Source organism: Patella vulgata, chromosome 3 (genome assembly GCF_932274485.2).
Source record: "Patella vulgata chromosome 3, xgPatVulg1.2, whole genome shotgun sequence".
NCBI lineage: Eukaryota > Metazoa > Mollusca > Gastropoda > Patellidae > Patella > Patella vulgata.
In genome coordinates this window covers 57,034,006-57,057,565 of record NC_065881.2, presented here as the reverse complement: position 1 = coordinate 57,057,565, position 23,560 = coordinate 57,034,006, and the positions used below count along the sequence as shown (strand labels likewise).

General features: G+C 35.0%; 2 protein-coding genes across 6 annotated transcripts in view; one reads left to right on the top strand and one right to left on the bottom strand.

The window, feature by feature from the left end:
• LOC126814634 (talin rod domain-containing protein 1) overlaps window positions 1–2,184 on the bottom strand; it is an 8,156-nt gene extending 5,972 nt beyond the window's left edge. For 2 of the 3 annotated variants that reach the window (XR_007677684.2, XM_050539920.2), the window contains exons 1-2: window positions 1,654–1,868; window positions 178–1,193 (exon numbers count right to left, since the gene is read on the bottom strand). Coding sequence is in view for 2 of the 3 variants with exons in the window: in XM_050539920.2 (XP_050395877.1) it covers window positions 178–970 (793 nt within the window). In the remaining variant the exon portion in view is untranslated. Of the gene's footprint in view, window positions 1–177; window positions 1,194–1,653; window positions 1,869–2,122 lie in introns of those variants that run through there. The other variant, XM_050539921.2, reaches the window with a different exon arrangement.
• LOC126814627 (GA-binding protein subunit beta-1) lies at window positions 1,928–23,560 on the top strand. Of its 3 annotated transcripts, none has more exons than XM_050539909.2 (12): window positions 1,928–2,075; window positions 9,405–9,519; window positions 11,290–11,487; window positions 11,710–11,808; window positions 12,146–12,220; window positions 13,348–13,444; window positions 14,093–14,194; window positions 15,642–15,761; window positions 16,429–16,562; window positions 18,198–18,306; window positions 20,256–20,473; window positions 20,997–23,560. In XM_050539909.2, exons 2-12 carry the CDS (start codon window positions 9,412–9,414, stop codon window positions 21,147–21,149), a joined length of 1,413 nt encoding a protein of 470 aa, XP_050395866.1. In that variant the 5' UTR covers window positions 1,928–2,075; window positions 9,405–9,411; the 3' UTR covers window positions 21,150–23,560. The 3 variants fall into 3 exon arrangements, with proteins under 3 accessions (XP_050395866.1, XP_050395864.1, XP_050395865.1); XM_050539907.2 differs by having other exon boundaries at window positions 13,348–13,522; XM_050539908.2 differs by lacking the exon at window positions 1,928–2,075 and adding an exon at window positions 7,458–7,620 and having other exon boundaries at window positions 13,348–13,522.

Here is a 23,560-nt window from a genome sequence, read left to right as displayed (position 1 = left end):
TAATAAAATAAATAATATTTAAGGTCCAAAGAAAGACCTGCAATAGGCAGATTTAGCACTTACATATATAAATGCCTGTTTAATTTTTAGATTAAGTTACATTACTTTTATAAACATCATAATGACTAATCCTAATTGTACAATTATTTAATGATAAAAAAAATTACATGTATGTACCTAGCACATATTTTTGTTTATCTCTAGCCTCCAAAGTCAGGCTAGCAGGAATACCCACAAAATCTTCTTCTGTAGCAAAAGTGACTAATGCATGACTAGAGGTTATCACAGGGTCACAGAATGATATAACACGATTCAAGTAATTCGTGTTGGAATTATTTTGAAAGCCCTTCACACTAGCTAATAAACAACTAGCACTGGAGGTGACACTTTTTAAACTTAGTTTAAATTGATCTTGATCACTTTCATCTTTGGCATTCTCAATAGCATTTTTACAACATTCTGTCATTACTGCCAATGCTTTTGATATAGAGGAACAGACTTCAACTAATACTTGTGAGGTTATATCTTCAAGGCGAGATCGTTTTAATCTTGTGCAGCTCAACTTTAATTCTATACCAGCTCTACAAAGCTGATACTTATCTATCAATCCTGGTACTGCCTTCACACAATCTGCAGAATTTATAGCTATCATGTATGCTGCAAAACTACAGCACTCCATAATCAAAATGGCACAATCAGAAAGATTCTGAATTTCAACTGACATGTCTGCCCAGATTACAGAGACTGTGTGAACCTGTGACGAAACAGACTGAATTGTTTTTGAAAGATCTTTGAGACGAAGGGAGATTTCCTTTTTACAAGACTGGAATGAACCATCAAGTTGCTGCATTTCTTCTGTATTGACAGGTCTTGGGTCACAGGAAAGAAGTAACATTTCTGAGATCAATTGCATTTTGGACTGGCATCGGTCACATGTGACAGCGACTGCACGGGCATAATCTGATGTCATTCCCAAAATGTCCGAAACTAGATTTTCATAAAACTTGTTTTGTTGAAATGGATCTAAAATACCGAAGATAAAAAGACATAGAGCACTGTTATATTTGTTAAAGATCCATAATGACTTTCAGATGTTATTTAAGCTGCATAATTTTAAATTTATTTTGGTCATCATTCAATTCACCGTTAACCGTACTAATCCAAATAAATTTTCTGAATCAAGACACCATAATCTGCAAATACAAAACATAAATTGTTAATTCATTGACATTCATAACTCACATAGGCCAATAACTATATAAAATGAAATTCACGCTGAGATTGCATGGATCATTATTAATTCCTCAATGAACAAACAAATTTAAGCTAGTCTCTTACTCTTAGAATTTGTTTTGATATAGAAAGGGGTCAAATAATGCAATCAATAAAATGACTTGTATGGTTATAGAAGTTATTGCACATATAGATCTACTATAAACAATGGTGTTGTTATATTTTGAGAAACATAAGCCGTTGAAGCACAATCAAATAATAATAACTGGATGAGTAATCTGTTCTAGCAGACGAATTCTTGACCCGATCAGCACTGCGGTAACAAAAGGCTGTTGTTGTTCTATAACAGTTGTAGCAAGTGCTTTTTTCAATGCAGCCCCTTGAACATATTTATAAATTGGGTCATATTGCGTGCATAACCTTTTGTAAATATTTTTAATAGACGCCCATTATTTGGTTTTCGGGTGTGGTCGAAGTACTAAATAAGCAGATTTACACATTTGGTATATCCCGTAACATTGCGCGAGAACTCGCGTGACCAGGTGCCCGGTGAAGAGGTCGAAACTTGAAAATATAGTACATTGTATTTCTTCCTGAATTTTATTATTCGCGTGAACGTTATTGAACAAACTTCCGAATTCCATTGCTTTATAAATTCAAACTGTAAGCAATATAGTCTGATATAAAAACTCAGTTACATAAATATTAAAAACTTATTTTGGCGGATGAATTTGCTTTGTTTACGTCAATCATTTCCGGTGGTTCGCATTCATCGTTAAACTTCCGGCTTAAACTACACAGAAGAAAAGAAATTCAACTGGTTGATTTAATCATTTGATAAGGTTTGTGTTCGACTGTCTTATAGACTATATTCAAAAGAGCCTGACACCTTTTAAAGGCAGAAGTTTTCTTCCGAAGTCAGCGGAAGTGAAGTTATGGATGTCCTTTTCCGTTTTGTCAACATGCCACTTCCGTCATAAAATGGCGGAATATCCGATTCCTGAAATTTTTAGCATTTTTTTTCAAATGAATATTTTAAGAAAATTAAATAGCCCTTTAGTGCCATTGATTCCCAAGTCCACAAATGTCATATATCTTAATTTACACTATGTTTTGAGAATCTGAACTTGAAGAAACATTAAAACTTCTTGTCTGACTTGACCATCTTATATTATGAATGTTTTCATTCCTTGAACTCGTGAAGTCGAACACCAGTCCAAATTTCAATGCATGTTGTTTACTGCTTTACAACAAGCCCTACTGACTGGACACTGTTCACACTATTCGAGTTGAATAGTGTACACCCCCCGATGTCAATCATGAGTCATTGGTTGTACTTACAAGTTACAGTACTTAGTACTAGTAGCTTTTTTATATTTTTGAATCTGACTAAAACTGACTAAAAAATTAAAAATCGGTTAAGAAATAAAAAAGTTGTATCACTTTTAAGACCCCAAATTGATGGATGTCAGTATACACTTTTTTTTTAAATCTGCCAAAAAAGTGACCGAAGACCATTTCTCAGCAACTATGGAAGATATTGGGATCAAATTTTCAGGAAATATCCTTCCGACCATTAACTATCTATTGGAATTTTTAAACTTGGGCTATATAATTTATTTTAATATGGGGTCCGCAACATGGATAAAAAAAAAACCCAATTTGGTTATTTGTGCTGAAGACTTTTTAAAGATAGAATTCACATATGATGGACCTCAAATTTTGGGTATTGCTTTAAGTTTAAGCCGGCAGAATTAATCCAACTTCCTAGACTGCTCCTCGATTTGTAGGTATCTAGGGATCTTTATTGTTCGCCGCTAATCTGAACATACGACCTTGTTTTTCATTCAACTTATCATTGTCAGGTTCTCTGATCTGCAAAACAAAGTGAATTCTGGGGATAGAGCACTGGACATCCCATACTCATCCAGCCCATTTTCTTTTCTGGCAACAGGGAGCCACGGTAGCTCAGTGGGTAGGACATTGACTCACTCAACTTGATGTGCCGTGTTCAATTCCTGCATTAGCCGAGCAAGTTCATTGTGTTATACACACCAGCCTCCCCCCAGATGTACAACGGTTGACCTAGCAAGTGACAACATACATGTAGTCATTCAGATAGAATAAAAAACTGATGTCCCATGTGCGCATAAAAGAAACCCTCGACAGTTGGAATTCGAAATAAGAGTAGACTGTTGAGCCGCTGTTTTGGCAAAGTTTCCCCTCATAGTACACTACATTGGCGTGTTCCCCCCTACCCAAGACCTTGCCCTTGCCCTTGCCCTCTTCATTAGCCCAGTAGGAGTAGAACATTAAACCCCATTTCATTTTCTTGTATCAGATTCCATATGGCTGTCATTTGATCACCAACAAAAGAGAAAGTAATCCAAGAGAGAATTTTTTAAAAAATTTAATTTTAAGGAAGTGTTATTAGAATCAATAAAATATTGTAACAATACAAGAGAAAGAATTCAAACCGTGCACCAGACTTTATACCCCTAAAAAGTACACTTGAAAATCGTGCCTCAGAATCAGCCCACTGTTAGCAAAAGGGAAACTTGGTTTGACACGTTCACACTAACAAGAAAGCTGCTGTGGTCTGCACCCACATTGGTGGAGTTACCTTTTCTTTTCTTCCACATGATATGTTTTCCCGAGCTCTGGCACTAGTTCCAACAGTAGGGGAATGAAATACAGGTCAATATAACTAGAAAAAGGGTCATTTTATGAGAAAATACGTTAACTTCCAGTGACGAGCGTCGTTTTTGCCTTTTTCTGAGAATTTTATTTTTTCAAAATATAAAAAATCAGTCATAAATACGTTTCTGAATGTCCAAACCACGCTCGACACAAACTCTGTTTTCTCCTCTTCACGAAAAGTAAAAAGTCATCGGTGTTAGTGGTCATACACCTTCCCGAAGTCGCGGAACAAAAACGGCAGATTTTACGGTCAGATTTTTTGACAGTGATAAAAAATAGTAACAGTGGCGCCCCTAGCGAGCTTTTGCATTGCTAAACTTAGTTTACTCCCCCAGAGCTGCCAATCTAAAATGTTTGCAATGAGTGAGATTTAACGAAGCTGGGGGCAGAAAAAGGATTTAGTACTTTTAAAATACTTTTGGAGAATAGAGATAAAATTATTCACAAAAGAGATACATTTTAAAAGTTTTAATGCAGATCATAACAGTTTTGGCAAAGACGAATGAATGAACTACAATTTACGTGATCACTTGGAATAATTTTTAGTGGCAATAATCAATAATTCAAATACACTTCAGTATATAAATTGTTAGAATTGTTACTTCAAAATATAAAAACATGTCTTTAAGTTAAAGTTCTCAAATAACAGTCACTGTTTGATCGATTGGCGACGATACATGGAAACTTTTGACTAATTGCATCTCATCCATGTTCATCCGAATGTAACTCGTACATGGAAATCCTTTTTATTTTATTTTTAAACTATAGTTTTCAAAATGTGTGAGAGCGTGATTTTGATTAAAAATGCGTGATTCTCACGCCAAATGCGTGACAGTTGGCAGGTATGCACCCCCAAATGACACACCCACCAATACCATTCATGATTTTATATAAATTGCCATCGATCATGATTCATGGATAAAATTACCTGGACCTGGGAAACTCAGATAATGTGTTGAAGAAAATAATTTGGGTTCTAAACAAAAGAAACGACGGCTTAATCTGCACTGTATAGACAAGGGTTTCAGAATGAAGTCCATCATTTTATATGGAGAATTAGATCAGAAAACCTACTCATTTTAAAGATAGGCCTTCCTGTACATATATGTAGAGACTATACAGAGCACCGCTGATCACAATATCTTCCATCTGATTAATTTACTTCAAGACAGGTGCCAGACAAGGGAGTACCTGAAACTCAAAACCCATTTTCTGACTCTCTGAGGTAAAATTTTGCACATTCAATGGACAAGGTACACATCTGTATGATAAAACAAATCATGCACCAAAATCAATAGTTTCCGTCCTTAGGGTATAAGGAATAAGTATACCAAACAGGGCTGGGGTAATGGTAATGGAATGTAATCATTACATTTTTTAAGTAATGGCCATGTAATGAGTAATGGAAAATTTCAAAAGTAATGGAAATGTAATTAATTACATTCCAAAAATCATGTAATATTTTATAGCACCAAAGAAGCAATTAAGTGTATCTGACACAAATCCAATTCATCATAATTTTAAAAAAAGATTTAAATCAGTTTTAACAAATTATAAGAAGAATGAGAAGGCATTAAACATGTTCATTAATTAATACTTTATATGTAGGATCCATTTTTATACGCCCACATTGAAATGTGGACGTATATTGCTGTCACCCCCGTCTGTTTGTCCATCCATCGTCCACAATTTCTTGTGAACGCTCTAATGCCAAAAGTTATCATCCAATTGTTTTAAAATTGATATATGTTGTTTACATTAGTGAGATGAAGAAGCCTATTTAATTTCAATAATTTCCGTTTATTACGTCTAGAGTTATGGCCCTTGTGAACGCTCTAATGCCAAAAGTTAACATATACGATCTTTGTGAAATTTATATGCAATATTTAAGTTAGTGAAACAAAGAAGCCTATTGAATTTCAACAATTTCTGTTTATTACGTCTAGAGTTATGGCCCTTGTTTCACTTTATTGAACCTTGTGAACACTCTAACTCCAAAAGTTATCATCCAATCTTTCTGAAATTTATATGCATTATTTAAATTAGTGAAACGAAGAAGCATATTGAATTTCAGCAATTTACAATAATTGCTTCTAGAGTTATTGCCCTTGTTTCACTTTGTTAAACCTTGTTAATGCTCGATTGATGTAAGTTATCATCCGATATGTATGAAATTTATATGCATCATTTAAATTTGTGAAACAGGTCTATTGAATTTCAGCAATTTCTGTCAATAATTTCAAGAGTTATGGCGATTGTGAACGTTTGAATGACAAAAGTGATCATGTGATCTGTATAAAATATATATACATTATTTAAATTAGTAAAACGAAAAAGCCTGTCAAATTTCAACAATTTCTGTAGATTACTTCCAGAGTTGAGACCCTTGTTTCAGTTTGTAGAACCTTGTAAACCCTCAAACGACAAAATTTATAATCTGATCTGTATGGAACTGTCTTGTAAAGGCCCCCAATTACCTACAAAGGAATAAATATGCGACAACCCTTGACCACCGCTCGGACAATTTAGCTGCTGTGGGCGTATGTTTTGTTGCCTGGCAACCTATATTTAAGACATGTAACATAAAATTATTGTTATCAAAGGTTTAGTGCTAATTTGCAGCCAGTCACTCAGTCAATCAATCAGTTAGTTAGATTAAAAGACAATAAATAGTTTTACTACACTTTAATCTTAATCTCAAGGTAACAAGCGACAAACCAAACAATGACCTTCAAGTATTTCATCATTTTATGGTTACTTGAAACTAATATATATTTTGTTTTAGAGTCATGCTGAATAATTTACCAGTTATTATACAATATATTATGGACAAACTATTTGGATTGATTAAAATTTTAAAAAAATTACTTTTAAAAAAGAAAATACAGTTAATTAACTATACTGTTTTTTAATTTTTCAAGTCATACAGTGAAAATGTCAGCTTTTGTCACCACTGCCTGTCACTATAAAATTTGCCTCGATGTTATAATTGCTAGAAATGACAATTCATAAACAAATATCCATTAAGTGAATCAAGGATTATTTTGAGTTTGATTTTGTAGGCGCTTCATGGCAGAAAAATAAGGTTTTTGTCTTTTTAATTTCTATGAAAAATGTTTTTTATTTATATATAGTCATAAAGTAATGGGTAATGGTAATTAGTTACTTTCAATGTAATGGGTAATGTTAATTAATTACATTGCTAGAAATGAGAAAGTAATTGTAATGATTACATTTAAATGGTAATGTAATTAATTACATTGGCAATGTACATGTAATGGCCCCAGCCCTGATACCAAGTTCCAAGATAATCCATTCAGAATTGTGGCCTTCGGGCGCTAAACAAAATTGGGCGTGGCTCTCCCTATTTGTCGGGATATGCACCAAAATCAATAGTTGCCGCCCTTACGCTATAAGGGATACATATTCCAAGTTCCAAGATGATCCATTAGGAATTGTGGCTGTGCCCCAGGGGGTTAGGCGATCACCAAATAACAATAGGGATCATCCTCATGGTATAATAATAATGATAATAATAAGGAATAGGTATGCAAAGTTTCAAAAGGATCTGTTAAGAATTGCAGCCTGTAGGCGATTCACAGACACAAAAATTGGACGTGGCTCTCTCTCTCCCAAGGGGTCAGGCAGGCACCAAAAATAATCTAGGTCATTCTTAGGTTATAAGGAGTAAGTATAAAAAGTTTTCAAGACGATCGATTATTTACTGTATAAGGAATAGGAATGCAAAGTTTCAAAAGGATCTGTTAAGAATTGCAACCTGTAGGCGATACGCAGACACACACAAAAATTGGACGTGGCTCTCTCTCTCCCAAGTTTTCAAGACGATCGATTAAGAATTGCAACCTGTAGGCGACACACAAAAAGAAAATGGCTGTGGCTCTGCCCCTGGGGGTTGGGCATGCACCAGAAACAATAGGGATGTTCTTTAAGGTATAAGGAATAAGTATGCAAAGTTTCAAGATGATAAGTTAGGAAATGCGGCCTGCAGACAACAAACAAAAACAAGAAATGGGCATGGCTCTGCCCCTGGTGGTAGGGCATGCACCAAAAACAATAGGGATCATCCTTAGGGTAAAAGGCATTGTTTCCCACCTTTTTTTCGCCAACGGCACATCTTAGAACACATGAAAAAATAGCGACACACCTGGCTAAATATATATGAGAAATACATGTATCTGAATTTTGCAAAATAACATGTAAAGTCAGACCGCATACAACCATAGACAGAGACTAGTCATAGACACATAGAATGACTCAAACTAAATAAAGACAAACACAGCTATGAGAATCACTGGTACATGTATAAGGAATAAGTATGTAAAGTACTAAATCTGCCTATTGCAGGTCTTTCTTTAGTCTTGAAATGTTATCTAAATTATTAATTAGACGTTAATTAACTTATCCAGACCATAATCAACTCTCGATGGCATCGGGCACGCTCTATCATAAAGTCTGTCATTGATTCGACTGGCGTGGTTTCGAATCCCCGGTTGTACGTGACAAGGAGTAGAGTTGCCTGTCCAAGCTCGTGGGTTTTCTCCGGGTCCTCCGGTTTCCTCCCACTGCTAAAGACCCCTATGCGCAAGCAAATTATTGAAATAAAATTAAACCATATGTTAGTCCCAAAATGACCTAGTTTGTGTCGTTAAACCCATTTCTCTCTCTCTCTCTCTCTCTCTCTCTCTCGATGGCATCGAATACTTGTGATTTTAACTAGATTAAAACGGTTCACGTATAAAAATATAATTTAAAAATGGGAAAGCGAGTGGCCTGGTTACCACTGTGCACACATATGGTCAAAACTACAAACAATGATAACTTTGCTGAGAATGAAGTAATTTGAATAAAATTTTCAATATTTTCTTTTTTTATGTTATTTTTTAAAATTATTATAGCAAGAATGACCAACTCTTTATTAAACTCTTAACAAATGTATCTTTAAGAATTGCGACATGTAGGCAAAACATACACACACACGCACACACACGCCCACACACACACACACACACAGACAGGGGCGACAGCAATGTGGACGTATAAAAAGGGACTGGTAGCACTTGCATCCGCACCTTGAGGTTGCACTGAATGCCGAAGACTGAATTACAAGATAATGCCTCATATAATTCAGATACTTTTTGACAGGCTGTTTTTTGATGTATCTCAACTCCTTTGTTGGAAAGACCAAAAGATAATCGTGTATTCGAACAGCTTATTGGTTATATACTTCATTAATGCTATAATGATGATCTTACAACTCAGAAACCATAACCAGTGATCCCTATTACAGTTGTTAAATAAAACATGTACGCATGTACAATTTTATGTTGGGAATTCAACATGTTTGAAAAACTAATGTACAATGGGTTGTTTAAAATTACTTCTTTTGAGCTTATCAAACAGGTACTGTAAAATTGTGCTATTGATGTTCATTCATGTCACTTGTTTTTCAGTTAATCAATGTCATTGGTTGACTTGGGTAAGCGGCTGCTAGATGCAGCCAAAAAAGGTGACACAGATGCTGTCAGAGCGTTGATGTCCAATGGAGCCCCATTCACTACAGACTGGGTAATACTTTTATTTATTGTATGTCATAGTAATACTCAAACAATTACAAAATTTGTCGGTTGATGTTACAAACTTGTGGTTAGTCAGATCATGCAAAAGTACAAACAAGCTAATTTTGATTATTTTTTTTTTATGATTCTAATTGAGGGAGCGTGATGAGGCTTGGTGTATAGTTTCACGACACCAAATCCTTGACAGAGTTCAATCATGGGGGTTTCTTCTTAGGCTAAGTATACATACATTTGTATAGATCAGCAGTTTGGTTGCTCGGTGCTTTCAATTCATAAATGTGTATCATCTATTTATTTTGGGATTGAGGTCTCTGTTGGCTTGTATTTTCTGTAAATGAATATTTTGCCATTAATGTATATACATTTATGTTACCTAGTTATAAGATAATTGTTTTTGCATGTGGGCAATTTGAACAAATTATGTAATTTTTGTACCCGCCTTCCAAAGAAAGCAGGGTTTCGTCCATACGTCCGTCTGTCTGTCTGTCAGACTTTTTGGGACACAATAACTCTCCTTCTAATTGAAGTAGAATATTGGTGTAGGTGTTTATTAGGTTAATGCCTTGATGGTGTTCGAACTTCGGAGATGAGCATTTTGTGCTTAGGGTAAGCAGAGATAAGCAATTTGATTGGTTGATGCTTTGGGACACAATAACTTTAGCTCTGATTAAATATACATTATGTAAGATTTAGATAGAGAGCTAGCCATTCTTGCTATATTAGTTCAAAAATAAATAATGTAAAATGAATGATTTGAAAATTTCATTCAAATTACTTTATTGCGAGCGAAGATATTAGCCTTTGAAGGTTTGACAAAATGTGTGCAATAATTTCAACCACCGTACTGGTTGTTCGAAGCTAAGTCTCGCTCCTCCATTTTTAGCTTAAATCAAACTATGGCTGAACTGTTCTAATCTATTTAATATCAGAGAAATCCGATGCCATTGAGAGTTGATTATGGCCTAAAGAAAGACCTGCAATAGGCAGATTTAACTCTTGCATAATGTATGTTTAAGTGAGAGTGATGAAACTTGGTGTATAGTTTCATCACATCAGTACCTTGACTAAGTTCGATAATGAACATTTTCTGCTGAGGGTAAGCAGTGCGATAAGCAATTTGATTGGTCGAGACTTTGAAACACAATAACTCTACTTCTAATTGAGGTAGAATATTCAAACTTGGTGTAGGCGTTCATTAGGTGAACGCCTTGATGAAGCTCGATGAACATTGTCTGCTTCCGGTAAGCAGAGATAAGCAATTTGATTGGTTGATGCTTTTGGGCATGATAACTTTGGTTATAATTAAGTGAGAACTATGAAACTCACGAGTATAGATTCATTATTACATTGACTAAGTTTGATGAGAATTTCCTGCTTAGGCTAAGGAACGATAAGCAATTTGATTGGTCAAGACGTTGGAACATTATATTACATAACATCTCTGCTTTTAACTGAGGTAGAATGTTTAAACTTGATGTTGATGTCAATGTCTTGACTGAGTTCAAAGATTAACATTTCCTGCTAAAGCTAAGCAGAGATAAGCAATTTCTTTAACTTTGATTCTGTCTGATAGAGAGTGATGAAACTTAGTGTATAGTTGATAATCACTAATAAGTATGATTGCTTGATACTTTTGAAAAAGATAAACGTGCAATTAATTAATATGTGTCATCTATTTATTTTGGGATTTCGATAGGGGGACATCAGCCTCACAGTTTGCTTGTTACTCTTGTAAAATTTATTTTCTTGTAACCCTCAGCTTGGCACATCACCTCTCCATTTTGCCACACAATGTGGTCATCAGCATACAGTAGAGGTATTGTTAAGAGCTGGAATTAGTCGTGATGCTAGAACTAAAGTTGATAGAACACCTCTTCATGTAGCAGCTCAGGAAGGACATGTTGGCATAGTGGAATTGTTATTACAAAATGCAGCAGATATTGACGCAAAGGACATGGTAATTTGCGCTTATTTTACAGTTTTAATGCCAGATTTACGTAACTTAATGTATTGACTATTTGTAATAAAAGATCACTTTGAAATTTCTCTAAAAATATGTAACAGTCAAATCTTGGGGCATATAATGTAAGCCTGTTTTCTAATCCTGGTGTATAGTATATTTTCTATTTCTATGTTCTGAATGTGCATTGATGATATTGTTTTTTCTACTTTTTCATAGTTGAAAATGACACCTCTTCATTGGGCAACAGAAAAAGGTCATGTGCAGATTATAGAAGTATTATTAAAACATGGTGCTGACATAAATTGTGCAAATAAGGTAATCTCAAACAGAGGTCCCAATTTTCAAACCCCAAAAGTTATTGTTAGTTGACATTGATTTGAAAGCATACCGGGAAATCTCAGAGCTTAAGATTGTTTCTTGGAAATAGAATAAAAGGATTTGTTGGAGTCCACTACCCTGAATTAACCAGTTTTATTCACATAAATATTTCTTGAATTTATATTTTATTTATGTTCATAGATTTGTTCATATATTTGATACAATAAGTATGTGTTTATCCTTTTTGTACAAGTCTACTGATTTACTTGAAATGACTGCCTGTTATTCATTAGGTGTTTCATTTTATTCATGCAAATGCAATTATCTGTTATAGTTTGATAGAACACCTTTAGACATAGCGATAGCTAATGGTAGATTGGACTTGGCACAAATGTTGAGAAATGGACAGGTATGTACGTTAGAAATCTATTTTTATACGCGCACATTGAAATGTGGTCGTATATTGTCGTCGCCCCTGTCCGTCCATTGGTCTGGTGTCCACAATTGCTTGTGGATGCTCTAGAGGCTAAAGTTAATATCTGATTGACTTTAAATTTATACAGAGTGTTTAAGGTCATGAGACAAAGAAGCCTATTGCTTTTCAACGATTTCCAATAATTATTGCTAGAGTTATGGCCCTTGATCACTTTGAAAAATTTTGTGGACACTCTAGAGGCTAAAATTAATATGTGATTGACTTTAAATTTATACACAGTGTTTAAGGTCAAGAGACGAAGAAACCTATTGATTTTCAACGATTTCGGATAATTACTGCCAGAGTTATGGCCCTTGATCACTTCAAATAATCTTGTGGACGCTCTAGAGGCCAAAGTTAATATCCGATTGACTTTAAATTTATACACTGTGTTTATGCCTATATATAATCATTTCGATTGACTTTAGATTGATAAACAGAGTTTAAGGTCTTGAGACTAACAAGTTTATTGATTTTCAATGAATTTTGATAACTTGAACAGCTAAATCCATGATATTTAATATTTCATATACTAAATGTTAGCATGGGGCAGAACTAAAAGCCAAACAAATTCTTATGATTTTCTGATAATTCCTTAATGAGTTGTTACTCTTAATCAGATTTTAGTGTATTATAAATGTTTCATTACCGACAATAGAAAAAATATGCAACAGCTCTTGTTGACTGCTCGGACGACTTAGCTGTTGTGGGCGTATGTTTCATTACCTGGCAACCTATCTTTCCCGGTTGGTGCAGACGTTACACCTTATTTCATTTCATTTGTTAAAATAAAATCTTTGAATTTTAGCTTTCAAAGTATTTTTGAGGTATCAAGCTTATATCCGTCTCAAGCCATCTCAACTTTAGTCATTCAAAAGCCTTACCTTCTGGAGATATTACGGCGTGGCTACACTATAATATGTAGATCTTATCATATCAAATCATGCAGTCAAACTAAAATCAAAGTGGTAAGATAGCAGAGATCCATAGTAAAAGGCTTTAGACCACTGAGATATGCACAGCACCCACAGATTTTGTGTTACATGTATTTTTCTTTTCAGTTAACTTTACCATCACTTCCAAATGCTGATGGTGAAATAGTTACTATAGAAACAACAGAAGCTACAGAAATTGTTTCAACGTCAGAGCAACTTGAAGGTGACCATTCTTCTGATCTACCTATTTTACCAGTCACACTCGTTCAAAATACAGCACCATCAATAAAAACAGAGAAATGTAAGATTTCTATCATACATCAGGCCTTCATACAAACATGTAACAACTTTTACAATTAAATCTTTGAAAAAAGATTAACCATATCAATGTTGTTGCAGTGTGCATCATGTTTGTCATCTTAAAGTTGCATGGTTATTGAAATGTTCAAATTTTATCTTTGAGTATATTATCATTATCCCTGTCTGTCTGTTCAGAATTCTTATCAGCAGTTTACAGGTTTCTTCATCTATAATTATTTTAGTGCCCCTGTCACCATAGCTTTGTAACTCTCTACTGATACAATAGTTTTTGAGACCCTTTTTTTCAACCTTGATGAAATTGTTCGGCAAAAAATGTACTCATGACACTTGCTGGAATATTCAGTTGTACTAAAAAGGAAGATTCCTCACTAAGTGTTTCGGGGGTTTACAAGAGGTTTTGTTTCTTTGACTGAACGATATCGTGTAGTATCCTAGCTTTGGTTGACTGAACGATATCGTGTAGTATCCTAGCTTTGGTTGTAGTTGATAGTGTAAATTCTATTGATTTATATACTGTAGTTGATAGTGTAAAGTCTATTGTTTTGTATAGTTGATAGTGTAAATGGTACATGTGAGACTGATCAAAGCAGTACATCAGTTTTAGCTACACTGGCAGCATTAGCGGAAGCATCAGGTCCAATCAACTCACAGAGTAAGTAAAAATACAACCATCTTCTATACCTAAATCTACAAATGAAGCAAATTCAAGGAATAGTTCAAACATTATAAGTATTGCTCATATTGTAACATGCCTTGAAAAAAAGCTATAACCTTAAAATAGGTTTAAGAATATCACCTTTTTAAAATGCAAAGAAATGTATAACTATATAATATATACTAAGCAGCAAAAGAAACGTCAGATTGGTATGTTACTCTGAATAGATGCATTGCATAAAACTTGCCAAATGTTTTCATTGTATATTTGTGACCACATATCCAACTTTACCTGAGCAATGAGGCTCCTTCCCAAACACAAAATTGAACCCAGGTAATGTGTTCTCCATGCTGCACATTCTATTCACCGGGGCCAGCCCTATAAAATGCCCCCCCCCCATACCTTGTTTGATTATTCACACTACAAAGTCAGCAGCATGTCACGACTCACGACAGCTCAGAGGAACCAGGCGCTTGGAAGACTCGGCGCTGGCCACACTTCCCAAGCCATTTCCAATCACTTCCAGGTCAATGTTCAGACAATCTACAGGCTTCAGCAATGCTTTCGGGTCACCAAAACCACGGATCATCGCCCCGAACTGGTAGACCAAGGGTTACCACAATGCGACGATAGCACATGTAGAATCCTTTCACACAGGCATCTGAGACAGCACTTCAGACAGTGGGAACACACAGAGGACCCATCAGTACCGATACAGTGCGCTGACGTCTCACCAGAGAGAACATCCATTGCCGTAGACCATACCGTGGACGTACCCTCACCCCTCGCCATCGACGTGAACGTCTATAGTTTGCCCAACAACACCAGAACTGGCAACACATGACAACACCCATGCCCACACCGCCAGAGTTACTCGGGACTTTCTACAGCAGAACGGTGTCAACGTTATGCACTGGCCAGCCCTTAATCCAGACTTAAACCCGATTGAACATCTTAGGGATGAAATTCAGAGGAGACTTAATAACGTCGTACTGAGACGAAACACAGCCGATGGATTATGCCAGACTTTTCTGAGAATGTGTTTCCAGGTGCCAATGGCGTTCATCAATCGTCTGGTCCACTCCATGTACAGACCCTGTGTTGCTGTTATTGACAATCGCGGTGATACTGATGTATAGACTGTGTACAGACTCTAAACCTTCTCGTAATGTCTTGGAATTGTGATGAATCACTAATGTGTCAACATACGGTTCACAAAAAATTGCTCTGATCCATTTATTAAGTCGTTGATTTGATTAAAGTGCCTCTCTGATTTTGAAATCGTACTGACGTATTTTTTTTGCTGTTTAGTATATTTGTGATTTTTCTGTTTATAATTCAGTACTGCAGGATAATTTATGAGCTTTCCAAATAAATTTAGTTCACAAAATCTGTTAGTTAGATCTGTGTCTTGTAATTGTGAAATTGTGTAATTTTACTGTAGATGTGAGTAGTGCTGAAACAATGAATTGGTTAGAAAGTCATGGTATAACTATGATATCTACAGCTGATGGTAGTATTATAACATCTGCTGTCGATAGCGGACAAACAATAACACTTACAGGTTTGTTATTTTACTATATTTACTCGGTATCATCTATCTCTATAAAGAGTTTAGTACCAATGATCCTATATGACAATCATTCCACAGTCCATATGTATAAATTAGCATAAAGTATATGGGCTTTACTACATGTACGTAGAAAGAAGCACTCTGAAATCCACCCTAAATCAGTAGAAGGAGATGCAGGAGATGCCTTATGCAACGAAATGGGGTATACATTTCCCAACTGGGAATACACTGCCTGATATTCTAGTACTGTAGTAAAATATTATACTGTCTGCTATGTTAGCATTAACTGAATTTAGGAACATCAGAGAACTGGGACTTTCACTAGATAAACATGATCAGCCCTTTGTACTTTTATAACAAAAAAAATTATTCTATAGCCATAGTGGCTCAGTGAGTAAGGTGCTAGATCACTATACAGGGTGTCTGGGGTTCAATTCCGATGTTGGCCGAGAAAGTTCTTCTTGATTTTCCAGCATGGCTTCCCTTGTCAGTGGTGCAAAAAAGAGAAACAGTGTCTTATCGTTCGGATGGAGCGGAAAAAAGATATCATGTATACATTTTGGTGTGCACTTAAAAGAACCCTATAATTATCCCAATTGGTGCAGAAAAGTGTGATGTTCAACCGCATTTGATTTATTAGTAATATTGTGATTTACAGAAGCAGGAAAAATAGCATTAGATATAATTCAGCAGCAAGAATTAGTGGGTGAAACAGTTGAAGAAACAGAAGTAACTGAAGGTGTAGATAACTCTAATATAGAAACGTTAACAGTACAAGATGGTGATTCACAAGTATGATACATATAATTTATTACTTTTTGTTTATGGAACAGACCTTTGGGCATGAACATATTAAAGATATATTCTGTAAGATTTAAATAAAGAGCTGGCCATTCTTACTATAATAGTTCGAAAATAGATAATGCTAAATGATTTTATTGAAAATTTCATTCAAATTGCTCCATTGCGAGCGAAGATCTTAGCTTTTGAAGATTTGATAAGATGTGTGCATTAATTGCAACCACTGCACTGGTTGTTCTAAGCTTAGCCTCTCTTCACCATTTTTAGATTAAATCAAAATATGGCTGAACCGTTCTAATCTACTTAATATCGGAGATTTTATAACATTTCAGGCCTTAAGAAAGACCTGCAATGGGTAGATTTAGCTCTTGCATAATTTATGTTTAAATTGAATGCTTGTAATATATATATATTAATATATATATTGGAGACACAATGAAAATGCACCACTGGAAGTGCTGGCAAGCATAATGCTGCTGAAAGTGCTGGCTGAAATGTGTTTTTTGACATGATTGTGGGCTGGACATTTACCTCCACAAAAAAAATCAACTACCGTCTACCCACAGAGGCCATATCAACTTTACTTTACTTTACAGTGAAATGCAGCCAAGGGCCCCAATATTATAGTGGCCCCCAAATTAGTTTGTACCATATGTTGTATATGTTTGTGCCATATAAATCTATCTACCATACAACGTGTGATGGACAATGATGCCCCCTTTTCACTGTTGATGTAAGGGACCCAGTAATATTTTCAGCCAGGGTCCTCATGCAAACTTAACCCAGCCTTGTGTGTTATAGTCATGATCTGACAAGATTAAAGTGTATCACTCAACATGATTCACAATATATAAAAGTGGTGTGCTTTCATTGCATTTCAGTAAATTATATGCACTGCAGGGATGAACATTATTGAAAGTTGATTCATTGATTACCGCACATTCATATTAAATATTTCTTTATGAATCCAGAAATGCACTGTTGGCTAAGTTAACAAGTACACAACCCTGATAAATACTTCTGGGTGTTAAATATTTCTTTTTGAATTCGGAAATGCCCTATTGGCTAAATTAACAAGTACACAACCCTGATAAATATTATTGAGAATTAGAAATTGACTAATGGTTATCATGAAACTATTGATTCATTTGCTTAAATTTTAAGATTTTTAAGACCATTCTTTCATGGATATGGATGAAATTATCCTGCGAACTACTTCATCTAGCAATGAAAAGAAATGACTGAAAGTATACTCCATGGAATTTGGAGATGAAAAGCACATTACAAAATCTGTGCTGCTTTAAATCAGTTTAGCGTACAGTAAATTTTAGCTTTGTAACACTAGAATTAGTAATTATGTGAATTCCTATAAACCACATGCATAAACTGATGATAGGATAACTGTGATACCTTGATTGAACTGTGATTTGTGTGATAAGTTATCTTTCCACATGATTTTTCGACAAAGTCCTACATTAGTTTCTTTTGAAGAGTTATTTTATAACCAGATTTTTGTATTGCCTAAGTGTTACATATTTATTTAATGTCAAATCTAGATAAGAAAATGAAAATCATATTAGAGGAGGCTGATTTTGAAAGGTAGCTAACTAAAGATATTTATTACAGAAAGTTATAACTATAGTAGCTAATACTCAGGATAGTACAGAGAATGAAGAAACATTAGCTGTTGTGGATACTGAAACTCTGCAGAATGTTACACTCATAACACAACCAGGTAAAATAACTGAAACACACACAGTAAAACTAGAAATCTATTAGTGGCAGGGACGTAAAAAAAATACCAAGTTAACTTCACTAAGTTTTAAATTTGCCATATATGTGGAGTAGAAGGGTGCAAAAAATATGCCGGGCCTCTAATTTGAGGAACCAATAGACTCTATCATAACAGGCTTTCCCGTTTCTAATCATGGAATAAGACATGACTATCTGTCAAATATTTTCTTCCGCTGGTTTGTTAGTAATATCCTATAGCGTCCCGATCACAAATTCCAAATTATGCTAGCTATGGAAATCCCACAGCGTTTCCTAATACTAAAAAATTAGTGCATATACATTTCAATAACCCAGTCTGGTTATCCAAATAGTTCCCGTATGTTTATTGCCCCCCACCTTTTGAAGAAAGCAGGGGACTATTAAAATGAGTCTGTGTAGATAATCAGTTTGATTGCTCGATACTTTTGAAAAAAATAAATGTGCAATTAATTAATATGTGTCATTTATTTATTTTGGGATTTCGGCGGGGGACATCAGCCTCACTGTTGGTTTGTTTATTTTTATACGACATAGGGTTGGGAGGGTCTATGCAAAAAAGCAATTCTTTAGCCGTCTTTCTGCTCACATATATCCAGTGATACGAATTACGCTGGTCTACCTGAGACTCATTTTGCGCTCCGGTCCCCGATGACTAAATAAAGTAACAGCCACTCAATCTCACTTAAGCCTGATGAGTTTGAATAAGAACGAAACCAGTAGCTTCATGAGAGACATCTGGGACGGCTACCAGCCACTTATAGATTTCTAGTTGTACTTTCACTAACTGCGGAGTAACTTGACATGCTAATAAGAAACAGAGTCTGTTCACCCTTTACAGAAATGACTCAGATAGAGTTTACCTCCGAAATTACCAGAGTATAATCTGCCAATCAAAAAGCGTTGGTTCTGCCATCAGTCATTATACAAGAGTACAAAATAGTCTGTAAATTGAACAGCAAATTTATACCGGAGTCAAAATAACAGAAAATTTAGCCAATTTGATTTTCATCCATCTGACGCCTTATATAGATATGTAAGCTCAGATCCAAGTGAAAACTATTGAAATACCATACCTTTTCAGGACACAGGAATAGAAATATAACGATACAAATAATTGGGCTTTTCACCACTGAACCCAACTGTGACATACATGTAAATGACATGCCATGAGTTAGACAATTTACATTAAAATGGATTCACACTTAAGAACCTTTGCAATGGATGGCTAAACAATAATACTTAGTCCCGAAGGGTCTCAAACGCCCAACTTTCTTTATTTACATTTGAAATACACACAGTTTGATGACTTAATGTGTATCTTCCGATGGACCTCTCATATCAATTATCAGCCCAAAGGCTAATGCTATGGGCAGGCGAACGTATTTTTACGGCTGATCATGAACAGGCACACATAGTGATCGTCTCGAGAGCATACAACACTTTGCGTGTAAATTACGTTGAACACGTGACTTGTACAAAATGGCGAATCGCCGAAAACATAACATTGCTGTGGTAGCTGCTATTTATTTGCTCCTAAAACTCTAGAATCGTAACGTCAAACAGGCAATGCCTTTCTGCCAAAAGAGTCGCCAATTCTTCTTTCATCAAACTCTACGCTTTGGCAGTGGAGGCAGCCGTTTAGATATGATGTGATATGATGTCCTCGATTAGCTTATGAAAATGGTTAGCCCAACAATATATGCTGAAGCGGGCAGACGAGCAAATATGCCGGTGAATCAATCGCTGGCGTAAAATTTTTCGGCCGAAAGTATCTTAACATACTAAAATGGGCGAATGGTAAGCAGAGCAGAATCATCATCACCATGAACGGCCACATGAAATACATGTAGGTGAGCTAATAATTATGATTAAAGGAACATATTGGTCTATATAGTATTATTGTATTTTCAGAAGATAATAGTGATGAACCTGTATGTAAAAAGATTAAAATAGAAGATAATGTTATAGAAGATTTATCGACAGAACAAATACTACAAGAAGAAGATGATGATGGTACTGAACAACTTGTTTTACATTTAGAAGAAACAGGTGGTGCTGAGACTATAACAACTGAAGATACAACTACAGAAACTACAACAACAGAAATTACAGTAGAAGATACAGAACAGGTTTGTGCCAAGACTATATGGATGTCGTTTCCCAACTATAATAGTTCTGTCTGCTTCTCATTCCATAAACATACTTATTCCATACTTATTCTCCAACTGTTGCTCAACAAATTTTGACTTAACTGTTCTGTTTGATTTGTAAGATGTTCCATGTACCCGCAACAAGTGCCCATGGTTTTAATGACTACTCTTACTGCTAAACCGTCTTCATTAGCCCAGTCAGAGTAGGACGTTAAACCCTATTTCATTTTATTTCATTACTTACTGCTAAATTGTTCCAATGGCAATTAGTAATTGAACTGAAAATATACAGGGCACAATGTATTATAATTACTGTTTATTACAAATAAACATTCATTGTGTTCCATACAATTGTGTCCTTCGTATCACTGTTAGCAAGTTATAAGGAATTATCTACCTGGAGAAATAGGATACAAAGACAAACTTTACATAAACTTAGAAATGCTCACTCATAATTGGCTTCCTAAAAACAATTTGTTTGTGCTGATTGTTTATATTGTAGAAAGAGGGAGTGGAGGATAACCATGATGATTTAAAACGACAGTTAGAAGAGGTACAAAAACAAGCCAAGGCTTTCCAGGAAAAGCTGAGAGAAAAGGAGGAAGAAGCTGAGACCTACAAAAAGCAGTTGAGTGAAAAAAAGAAAAGTGAATAGTGTGCCGACAGCTGATTATGAATTGTTATTAGACTATTTAATAAACCTGTAAATATATCATAGTCATTACTTCATCATGTCTCTACTAATTTTACAGCAAATTTGTGTACTGATTCCACAACAAAGATTTATATACAACTGAAAACCATCTCTTATAATTATAAGAGGATCAGACAGTGGCAGCTTATTGTGTTTACAAAATGTCTGATGAATTTCTTACATTGGTTAAGTATTGATGTTAAAGATTATGAGTAAAGTCAATATTATTATAGCTTGCTAATTGTTGCATGTGTGCTAACTCCACTATGGAAGTTTTCCAACAACCAACCCATTTAAAACAGATCACCTTAGATTTCCCAAACAAGTTTTCCTACTAATCTGTGAGCAGGCACATAAGCAAAATGCAAAAACCTTATTATTGAGTTTAATAATATATTAAGTTTATTGATGTATTTAAATTCACCTCAATGATGTTATTTCACAAGTCTTCTTATTTTTTATACGTCCAATTTGTTTGTGGACACTCTACAGGTCACAATTTTTATCCAATTTTGACGAAACTTGAAATATAGGTCTATTTCCCAAAGATCTCAGTTCCTTTCGATATTGACATGTATCGGACCATAACTTCATGGATTATGGCCCCTGATTTTACGGAAAATCACGTTTTTAGCTTGTGGACACTCTAGAGATCACAATTTTGATCCGATTTTGATGAAACTTGAAATGCATGTTTATAACCCAAAGATCTTGGTTCCTTTCGATATTCGCGCATATCAGATCGTAACTTCCTGGATTATGGCTGTTGATTGTACAAAAAAATGCGTTTTGAGCTTGTGGTCCCTATAGAGGTCACAATTTTTATCCGATTTAAAAAAGTTTTAGTATATCACCATTACACACTAATGATGGTTGAGTTCTAATTTCGTTAAAATCGGACCAAAACTGACGGATGAAATGGCCGCCCCCTGTACGCAAATAATGTCAAATATGGTATATCAAGGTTGTGGACCCTCTAGAGGCCAGTTTTTATCCGATTTGGATGAAAATTTAAATATATGTTTTTATCATAAAGATCTTGGTTACTTTTGATAATCACACATATCCGAACTTAACTTCCTGGATTATGGCCCCTAATTAGTCGTGGATTCTCTAGAGGTCACAATTTTTTTTCCGATTTTAAAAACCATTTAGATATATCACCATTACACCATAATGAAGGTTGAATTCGAATTTCGGGAAAATCGAAATGAAACTGCCCGCCAAAATGGCTGCTCTTTGTACGCGAATTGTGTATAAGTATGTAATTCAAAGGTTATGGACCCTCTAGAGGTCACAATTTTTATCCAATTTTGATGAAACTTAAAACATATCTTTATATTCCAAAAATCTCAGTCTCTTTTGATATTTGCACATTTCAGACCATAACTTTCTGGATTATGGCCCCTGATTGTACAAAAAATCGTTTTTGTTTTTAGCTTGTTCTCTATCCATCTCTTGCGAAATGTGGGCGTATCCTGCCTGGCAGCCGCTGGTTGCAATATATGTAGACTTATAAAATTCTATTTACAATAACTATTTTATAGAGATAGTTAATTAAAAATAAATTTGACTGGGCAATAATTGTGAAGTGGTTTCAACTCAGTGAAACATTCCCACAGATCTCGTACAGTCCATATTTGATAATCGTTGCTACAGACAGTCGAATATGGTTTCACCTATTTTGAGTGATCATGTGATGCACATGAATCAGCCATTTGGAGTGGTTATGTGATGTGCATGGATCATAAAAAGGTGGGGTGTATGATTGCTGGAATCAAGTAGGCCTACATGTAACTTAGCATTCTTATCACAGTACTAGTATGCTGTTTGTTATAATGTACAGAATATGGATTGATTAGAGTATTTCTAACATTAAATATTAATTGCATCAATGTTTATACTAATCATACTGCAACAAAATTGAGAAGTTATCAATTCTTAATGCTGAACGGAGTTACAAAAGTAATGTGTCTAAATATCTGAGTGATATGATATTCCTTTTAGCATTTTAACTCTATTTTACATTTGTATTCAGAAATTCAGTATTTCTCATCTCATATCTATGATTTATAGATATATCCATATAGATTTAAAATTAAAACCCTTTATTTTAATTGTAAATAACATATTTTAAGACAGGTTGTATGGATTTCAATGAAATTGATGAGAAGTCATTTGTACATAGAAAAGTCATTTTTATTTCATTTTTTATAATAAAAACAATGTAATTATTATATTTTCAATGATGACATGACAATCTACAGAAACTGTGACATCCTACAGTACAGGGATGAATGTCCCTCCTACTCAATATAGGCCTACCGGTATTTGTATTCTTGAGAACAACATAGTGATTTGCTTTGGGGCTA

Coding starts and splice junctions, on each gene's coding strand:
- LOC126814627 (XM_050539907.2), top strand. CDS start 9,412: ATGTCATTGGTTGACTTGGGTAAGCGGCTGCTAGATGCAGCCAAAAAA. Junction 13,523..14,092: donor ATCAATAAAAACAGAGAAAT/GTAAGATTTCTA, acceptor TGTTTTGTATAG/TTGATAGTGTAAATGGTACA. Junction 14,195..15,641: donor AGGTCCAATCAACTCACAGA/GTAAGTAAAAAT, acceptor ATTTTACTGTAG/ATGTGAGTAGTGCTGAAACA.